Source organism: Macrobrachium nipponense, chromosome 7, assembly GCF_015104395.2.
Source record: "Macrobrachium nipponense isolate FS-2020 chromosome 7, ASM1510439v2, whole genome shotgun sequence".
NCBI lineage: Eukaryota > Metazoa > Arthropoda > Malacostraca > Decapoda > Palaemonidae > Macrobrachium > Macrobrachium nipponense.
The window spans coordinates 36,604,637-36,614,636 of record NC_061109.1 but is presented as its reverse complement, the minus strand read 5'-3'; the positions used below and the strand labels follow the sequence as shown (position 1 = coordinate 36,614,636).

The 10,000-nt window shown below is 33.0% G+C and overlaps 1 protein-coding gene across 2 annotated transcripts in view; it reads right to left on the bottom strand.

Moving 5' to 3' along the window:
- The window catches only part of LOC135217469 (uncharacterized), a 202,709-nt gene that overhangs the window by 26,665 nt on the left and 166,044 nt on the right, over positions 1-10,000 (bottom strand). For both annotated transcript variants that reach the window (XM_064253376.1, XM_064253377.1), the window contains exon 5: positions 5,458-5,543. In XM_064253376.1, the coding sequence (XP_064109446.1) occupies positions 5,458-5,543 (86 nt within the window). The remainder of the gene's footprint in view (positions 1-5,457; positions 5,544-10,000) is intronic.

The following is a 10,000-nucleotide window of genomic DNA, read 5'->3' as shown; positions in this document are numbered from 1 at the left end:
CATGAGGGGCGTAAAACATCGATCTAGCTTTAGATAGAGACTGTAGTATAAAAAAACTTTGGGTAACACAGTTTAGTAAAACTATCTACCAAGAAATTTATTTCGGCGTCAATGAACCTGGGGATCACATATTCGGTTATGCTCGAAAAACAAATTGGTTAAAGAACGTTGTGCTTTACTTTCGGTTCATGATATGAAAGTAATGGATATAGGTGTTTGTGTGGTGTTCTTTCCTATACACGCTGAATTTAAAGTCACTACTCACTGTGTCTCTATGAACTACCATATCTAGAAAGGGAAGCCTATTTTCCCATTTCCTTTTCCACTGTAAATTTAATAGAGGGCAAAAAACCATTTAGCAACTCTAAAAACCTATGAAAGGCTTCCTCGCCGTGTCTATAAACAATAAAAAACATCATCTACGGTGGGCGAGGAGCCTTTCATAGGTTTTTAGAGTTGCTAAATGGTTTTTTGCCCTCTATTAAATTTACAGTGGAAAAGGAAATGGAAAATAGGCTTCCCTTTCTAGATATTGTAGTTCATAGAGACACAGTGAGTAGTTGACTTTAAACTTCAGCGTGTTATAGGAAGAACACCCACACAAACACCTATATCCCATTACTTTTCATATCATGAACCGAAGTAAAGCACAACGTTTTTAACCAACTTTGTTTTTTCGAGCATACCGAATATGTGATCCCCAGTTCATTGACGCCGAAATAAATTTCTTGGTAGATAGTTTTACTAAACTGTGTTTACCCAAAGTTTTTTTATACTACAGTCTCTATCTAAAGCTAGATCGGATGTTTTACGCCCCTCATGATATAACTGAAAAGGCAGATTTTAAGGCATCTCTTGCTCTTCCTTATAACAGAGAACTTAATAAATTTTCTAGGCAGCTTAAAGGAAAAAAGAAGAACGGCTTCAACGTAGTTTTTTCTTTCAGTACAATAGTACAATCAAGAAGAAACTCATTAAAAATAACCCGGGTAATAGAGAGAATGTAGGAGTATATGTAATACCTTGTAGTGATTGCAATGAATGTTACGTGGGAGAAAGCGGACGTTCCATTGATAAGAGAAGGGAAGAACACGTTGCTGCTTGCAGAAGGGGAAGTTCATACAGTGCAATTGCGCAAACATACATGGGAGAAAAAAACCACGCTATAAATTTTCTTTTAAAGGTACAAAGGTTGTTTTTGCATGTACGACCGGACTTTGAGACGAGTAGTAGAAGGGGTTTCGTTAATTTCATTAAACGAGACCTTTGCAGGAAATACTGGCATTACAGAAAATACAGCTATTTGTGAGGAGATATGTAGGAAAGGGAAAATTTCAACAAGTTAGAAATTCTATGTGCCAATCAACGATGCTGCGTTCCTCTCCTGTTTACTCCACTCAGGTCATTTCTCCAACTAACCACCCAACCACCATAGACAAGCAGTTGACAATAGAAACATTCCCCCACGAAGATCAAGACGAATTCTGGAAAGAACGAGGGCTCAACCGCCTGATCATTCATAATTTGAACTAGCTTGTTTCCTACCGTTGTTTTTTTTTTCAAATGCTTGTGCTCTTTCTTGTCAGTTCCATGATGTGACATATCACACTTTAGGTGAACAAGACCACAGTGATGGTCGAAAGCTTTAATCCTATACAAGTAATATATATTTTTAAAACTACAAGAGGAATTTACTTCATTGTGGATTGTATCCCCATTTACTTAGAGGTACGACATAGTACCTGGCTTCTTGCATATATATATATATATAATATATATATATATATATATATATATATATATATATGTATACGTATATCTATAAATATATATATATATATATATTATATATATGTATATAGGTATATATATATATATATATATATATATATATATATATATATATAATATATAAATTATATATATATATATATATATCTATATATATATATATATATATATGTATTTCTCTATATCTAATATATATCTAAATTCTATATATATAAATATCTATATATATATCTATATATATCATCACATATATATATATCATATATATATATCTATATGTAAATAATAATAACGAACAATAAATAACAAGAAAATGATAGTGAGAAATCCAAGCGCTTTCGTCTTTACTAAGGCATTGTCAAGAAATGAATGAAATACAATTGGAGAGAGAGGTCTCAGGTACACAACAAGAATCAAGAATACCAGATGGTTAATTGTCAAAAGGGTAAAAATTAAATTAAAAGAGATAATCCAGGATTATTGGATATCACACGGTCACAAACATTACAGATTTTGACCCTAACTGAAAAATAATTTTTACAATTAAAAGTATCTTTACAGTCCAAAACACGTAAAAATCGAATACATTATTTTGTGGCTTATATATATTTTACACTTTTTTCTTTATGAAAGCACCAAGTTTAAATAAACCAAGACTTAAATTTAGAACATTTTCCTTATTTGACTTGATGAAACAAGATTCAGTGATATTCCTTTTAACTGTGTCATTACATGGGATTTCATCAAGTCAAATAATGGAAATGTTCTAAATTTAAGTCTTGGTTTATTTAAACTTGATGGTTTCATAATGAAATTTTGACAATTAACCATCTGGCTATTCTTGATCTTGTTGTGTACCTGAGACCTTTTTCTCCAATTGTATTTCATTCGTTCCTTGAACAATGTCTTAGTAAAGACGAAAGTTGCTTGGATTTCTGACTAGCATTTTCCTGTGGTATACGCTTATTCAATGAAGTCACGTGCATCTACTGTGATTTTTTAAGCATATATATATATATATGTATATAATATAATATATATATATATATATATGATATATATAGTATATAATATATATATATATATATATATATATATACATACACACACACACACACACACACACACATATATATATATATATATATATATATATTATATATATATATTATATGTGACGAAGTGCCAAGTATCTGGTTACAACACTTACTTATCATTAATTGTTACCTCACAACAGCCAGACACCTGAACCTTAATCACTGGTACTAAACGACTGAAAACTCGAAAGGCAACAGTGATCCCTTAAACAACTTACCAGTATTGCAGAAAATCAGACTAAGTTCATAAAAACAGGTGTGAGGTAATCTTAATCTTATGTAATCAAATTAATTATCGGGCATCACTCCATCAACAACTTTAAGTCTTAGTATTTCCGTGATTTCAGAAGTCTAAGTACTTTCCTGGTTCTAACTCACTTCAAGTAAATTGAAGGAAAACAGCTCAATTACCACACTTTGTTTACTACCTAAGCAAATCATAATCATACTGGTGAAAAAGGAAACACATAAAAATTTTAGATAAAAAAAATTATTATTAAACTCAAAATTGTAAGTGAAATTTCCAATATCAGGGAAAATTACTGTTACTTGAAAACAAAGCAAAGTTTAATTAATTCTTGAATTAATTAAGTAAAATTAAATCAAATTAATTTATCACAAAATTCAAGAAAATTGATTAATTAATCGAAATTCAAAAGTGTTACGTAATAACTAAAAATTTGGAAATTAATTCACAAGTGCTAAGCAACAATGAAATTTGAAAACATCTAAGTAAATGCAAATTAATTCACAAGTGTTAATTTCAATTGAATGTACAATGATTAGTTAATGAAAACAATTACGTAAGTTAATCAAATTATGAATGCAAATGAAAACACAGAAAATTGTGGAAAATACCAAAACTGTAAAAAGTAAAAACACACACTTCAATAAGGAAAAATGGATAAATGCACACACAAAAAAAATTACTTCAATAAGAAAAAAATGAAACAAACACGAAACACAAAAATTTGCAATGTGTAAAAATTGAAATCGTTTCATTCAAAGCATTGTAACTATTAGTGCAACTAATAAGAATATAACATAACACGTTACCTTGGTACCAATTTTCTTTCTGCTGCAGCTCGTTCAAAAATTTCACCAATTCACAAAAGGAAAGGTGCCATTACACACTTGTGCAATGTTTGTTCAGATTCCACAAAAAGCACTAGATAATACTAAATAACTCTAAGAAATATCAAATCTCAAATCTAAAAGTTACGAGTGACCAAATACGTTAGGTTAATATGAACTCAAAAGTGGCGTGCGCGGAAGAGAGAGGGAGAGAGAGAGAGAGAGGGGAGATCTAAACGCCAGGATTTCAAAGTCTATAATGATCTTTCTTTGTACGGAACTTCAAGAGACTGACAGGCCCAAAACGTTTTGGGCATGCAGAAGATGATGCAGTCTTTCTAGAAGCTTCTAATATGCCGTAACTTTACAGAAAAATCGTGAAATCTCCATGTGCTATTCGGCAAAGACATATGCGTATGAAAAAGACATACCCGATCGAGACAGAAGTCACTGATCAAACATGATCTCAAGATCTCTTATCTCGAGGCATTGACATATGGGGGAAACAATTCTAGCTCGGAACAGACAAAGTTAATCTCTCTCTTTTTACATTCTATATTATATACTTTTAAATTGTTATGCGAAATCTGAACATATATTTTAAGATATCCTATAACTCTAAGCTAGCTAAGGAATCTGAAAAATGTTGCAAAACTCTATATATAATATTTCATACATTCAAGAGAGGAAAATATGGCATTAATAAAATACCACAATATATATATATATATATATATATATATATATATATATATATATATATTTATATATATATATATATATATATATATATATATATATATATATATATATATATATATATATATATATATATATATATATAGAATAACTTGATCACGAAGTATATAAAACGTGATGCTATGTATAAATAAAGGTTTTTTTTGCCACGAAGGAAAAATGAAAAAACGAGTTGGCCGAGTACTTTCGGTCCTATTCCGACCCTTTACTGAGGCAATAGGACCGAAATACTCGGCCAACTCGTTTTTTCATTTTTTTCCTTCGTGGCAAAAAAAACCTTTATTTATATATATATATATATATATATATATATATATATATATATATATATATATATATATATATATATATATATATATATATATATATATATATGTATATATATATATATATATATATATATATATATATATATATATATATATATATATATATATATAATATATATATATATATATACATATGTATAATCTTCTGGACTCTCCCACCAGACTTACAAATATGTATCTTTAACAGTTAGTGTGACCTTTTAATTCACCCATTCTCTCCTCCTTTTGGGAATGGTTAGCACTATAGGGTAAATTCAAAGGGGAATACTAGAGATTCCTTCTTCTTCAGTAAGACTGGGTCCTATTAAGGGTGTTACAAATTATAAAACTGACCCAATGTAAATTGTATAATAGTGCTCTCTTTCCCCTTCGAAACTGAGAGAATTACGAAATACAAAAACAATTACCTTCCTCACTCCGTGGATCAGTATCGATGAGACTGCCATGTAGATCAGGATGTGAGTGCACACGCCGAGAATTGGACCAACTAATACTGTAAAAAAAAAAATGGACAGCTTAAGCAATGGTGTGATGGCTTTTAATTCGTCACTTGTCATGACGGAAATAGTTTTTGGCAGCTGTATAAGTTAGACGTTTTATCACGTCACATTATAAAAGAAAGTTATCCTATGCCAGTGATTTGTTATACCTAAGAGTATTGTCAGCAAGCAAGAATAGCATGACTAATTATAATATTCGGTACACAGAAATTCATCGCATTATAAATGTTCTCAGTTTTTATTATTATTTTTCTTATTATTATTAAAAAGATAATAAGATGAATGATCTAGATATTATGAAACTTTTTAAAAATTTCATGCCGAAAGTCAGAATAGATCAAAATGATTCCTAACATGTGGAGGGGGAATAATAATGAAATATAAACATTTGGCTTGTCGCTGGGTACTAAAATGAAAAGAGATAGGCTGTAAAAAGGGTGGAGATATGTAAAATAAGACATAAAGGCAGTGTAAGTAGACAAGTACTGAAACCCATCAATGATTCATTGATAGAATGAGTAGTTGATATCCTGAGATTACTGTCATCAACGCAAAAATATATTTCGCTTTCATTTCTTTTAGCTTGAATTAATATAAATTTTAAGGTAGGATCTTAAAGAAGACTAATAATGTAGCTGGCCCCATTGGATTAAATAACTAAGGTAGTAAGAAGGCGAATAAGAGAGAAAGAAAAGTGACTTCTTGGGTCAAAAAGAAAAACATATTTAGTGATCTAATTCCATTTTCTGTAAATGAACACTATATCAGGATATTTTATAACATTTTGCTTTGTTTACTATTACTTCTTTCTTTTTACATTCTATGTTTCTCAGTATACGATTAACTTGGTTTTCATATGGCAGTGTGGATTTCTCAGTATTCCTGTGGAGAAATTGTAGCAGTGATAGACTATGAAGATTATTTTTCTTTCTGTTTGTCTTTTTACTAAATATATCAGACGTTGCTCATACATCATTAGTTATATACACCACAGGTAGAGACAGCATCACTTTAAAAGATGCTTAATGTTTATTGTAGGGTAATATTTAACATTTATTTCGCTTTTCCCCGATTGCTTTTAACACTTTGCCATGCTTTTTTGTGATTATCCTGTCAGAAGCCAAGATATATATATATATATATATATATATATATATAATATATATATAGTATATATATATATAATATATATATTATGTTATGGTCCGTGAGAGATAGGTCCGCTCCAAGTTCGTTATAATGATAAAGAAAAAAGAATTCAACAACCAACAAGTTGAAACTGGGATACGAATATAGAAAGAACATTAACTACACCACCAAAGGTTTATTTACAAGCTTACTAACAAAGATAAATGCAGAATTGTGTCTCCTATTTACATAAAAAAGGGAAAATCTTACAATGCGTGAACTGGGGAAGAAGTGAGGTAATTCAAATACTTAATGGCCAGTTTTGCGACTCAAAGCGGGGGCTTCACAAAGGAGAATGGTGGAACTTTAGTCGTCTTCTTGACTCCATACTGCGGAAGGCAATGTCTATTCGTGATACTCGAAGGGCAGGAACTCCTCGAAATCTCTAGTAGAAAGTTTCCTCTCTCAAGGCTTGCTCAACATCGAAAATATCTTGGTTGTCCACTCCTGACGACGACTTGACCAGAATTCAACCAACTCTCAAGCGCCTTTTTCTCTATGATCCTTCGTCCTTCCTCTCTTATCTCACTCTGATGATCTCTGCTGCTGATCTCTCACTGAATCTGATCTGTGGCTCTTACTGATGATCTGCTTCCTCCTACTTTGTCAGTCGTATTTATACGGTGACCTGGGGCGTGGCCTACGGGGGAGGCGGAGCACAAACGTCACAGGCTCCCGAGATTACTAGAACTTTTTAGAAGGATCTGGACGAGGTATTACATCAGAAATCACGGCGTTTCTCACGACACTTTGGCGCCTGTTGCGTTCCCCAACACGCCCAACGATTCCAGAACAATCATGAGAACAGGCACCTCCAACACCTGCACAAATGCCCCCTTGCTGTAGAACTTCTCGAAGATGCATTTTCCTTTCCTTTATCTTTCTTTGCTATACAGCAATTACTATGACACGTCCCCCAAAAAGAGAAAAAAATGAAATCAACTGATTTTACTTTTTTCTAAAGAGAAGCAAGAATTAAACAGCAGGGGAACAATTCAGCATAAAGCTTTAATCCAGTCAAACACGTACACTTCTCCACTCACATACTCACTCGTGCGAAAACAGAAAACAGTCATTAGGCTACTCATTCTGAGAAATCTCTAGAGAGGCTATTAGCTATCACATTATCCTTTTCTCTTACTTCTTCTGTTTTCTGATCTCTGATTAAAACTTTGAAATGCTAAAACACCTCTTGCGTTTTCTCAAAACTAATTTCTCTCAGTAACACTGTCACATCGAACACTGGCGGTGGCCATGGTACGGGGTGTTCTTTATAATTCTTTATAATTTACATTCACTGACTTTGCTCTACTCTCACCCATATTAGTTCTATAATGTATATTTCCCCTCTCCTCTAACACTGAAAAAGGACAATCGAACTTATAAGGTAAAAAGGGACCTTCTTTCTGGACTAGTACTAAAACTTCATCTCTTACACATAAACTTCTCTTTTTTGCTCTAAGATCATGTTTCCCTTTAGTTTCCCCTTGACTTCCGTTCTCCTTCGCTAGTTGCCAAACATCTCTTAAATTGTTTTTATAATACTCTAGATTAATTGTGCAATCTTCTCTACCCTTACTTACAGACAAAGGTCCGACCATATTGATAAATACATTCTCAAAAGATTCGCCTACTGAAGGAATATTACTCAACGGAACTCTGGGAATTACTTGAATCAGCTTCCCGGCAATTTGATATTCATAACAGCTTAAAACATACCTCTTCACTTCACTTCTCATTTTAGGCCAAAAGTACGCCCTACTAATAGACCTGAAAATTTTATTTACTTCTAAATGTCCTTGCTCATCATGTGGTAACTTCAAAACTAGCTCACGAAGCTTCCTAGGAACCACCAATTGTTCAGTGATTTCCCCTTTACTACCTGACTTAGGACGAACATAACAACACAAAACTTCGTCCTTTAAACAAAAAGTTTCCTTACACACATCATCGAAATCATCATCCAGCTTTCATTCAAAAATTTGGGTTAATGTTTCATCCTCTCTCTGTAACTCGAGTAGCTCATCCTTATTCAAAACGTTAGGACCCAATTCATCACCGTAACTAGTACTAGATACTGGTACATTTATTACGTTACTCCCGACAGCTACGCCTTCCCCTTGGCTATCACTGTCAACGATAGAGTTAGGTTTCTCAGCCACACTCATGCCAAGATCAACCTCGCTACCTCTATCATGCTCGTTCGAATCCACGAACTCACTCATTCGAATCCACGAACTCACTCATTCAAATCCATGAACTCACTCTCGTTCGAATCCACGAACAAATTATGACCGTAGTCTACGTCTGTATCTAAACCTGACCTAGTGACTACCATTTCAAGCACTAGAATATCCCTCACAACAGGATTCACATTCTTGGATAAAGCTAAGTCATTACCGACAATAATGTCAACGCCATCAACGGGCAAACCATTAACAACTGCAAGTTTCACTTCTCCTGACACTACCTGACTTTCTAAGTTCAATTTCAACAAAAGAAAAAGAACACAAGTGTTAGGAAATCCACCTAACATGACTTTTTCTTCCATATTGATTTCTGCCCTGTTCGGCACACTCTCTCTCCTAATCAGTGAGACAGCAGCTCCTGTGTCTCGAAACAAGACTACTTCTCTCGAAAATACTCCTCCAAGAGAGGAAACTACACCTTCTGAAGGTAATTCACCAAAAATTTTCCTAGTTTCTCTCATCACATCATTCCTCCTTAACGAAAGGTTAACTAGCGATACTGGTTTCTTACCGTCCTTCCTTTCTACTGCACAATTTCTTGCTAAATGCCCTTTCCCATTACATCAGAAACAAGATAATTCTGAGCCACTAGATGCCATTTTACTCTTACAAACCTTAGACGTATGACCAGGTTTTCCACAGGTATAACAGGAATAGTCACTTTTACTCACATTGCTATTACTAGAACTGAAACCTTTACTGTTTTGTACTCTACCAGACGAAGGATAATTTCGTTTCTTACTAACACTCAAATCATGAGTCAGACTATATTCGTCAGCTAACCTAGTTGCTCCTGCAAAAGATACTTCTCGCCTATCTTCTATATAAAGCTTAATCTCAGGGGATACGTTATTTTTGAAGTTTTCTAACAACACTAAGTTCTTCAAGCCATCAAAATCATCAACTTTAGCAGAAGTTAACCAATCAAAAAACAGCCTTTCTAACTTCTTACAGTATTCTTCATACGTAATATTTTCATCCTTTCTCAAATTTCTAAATTTCTTACGGTACGC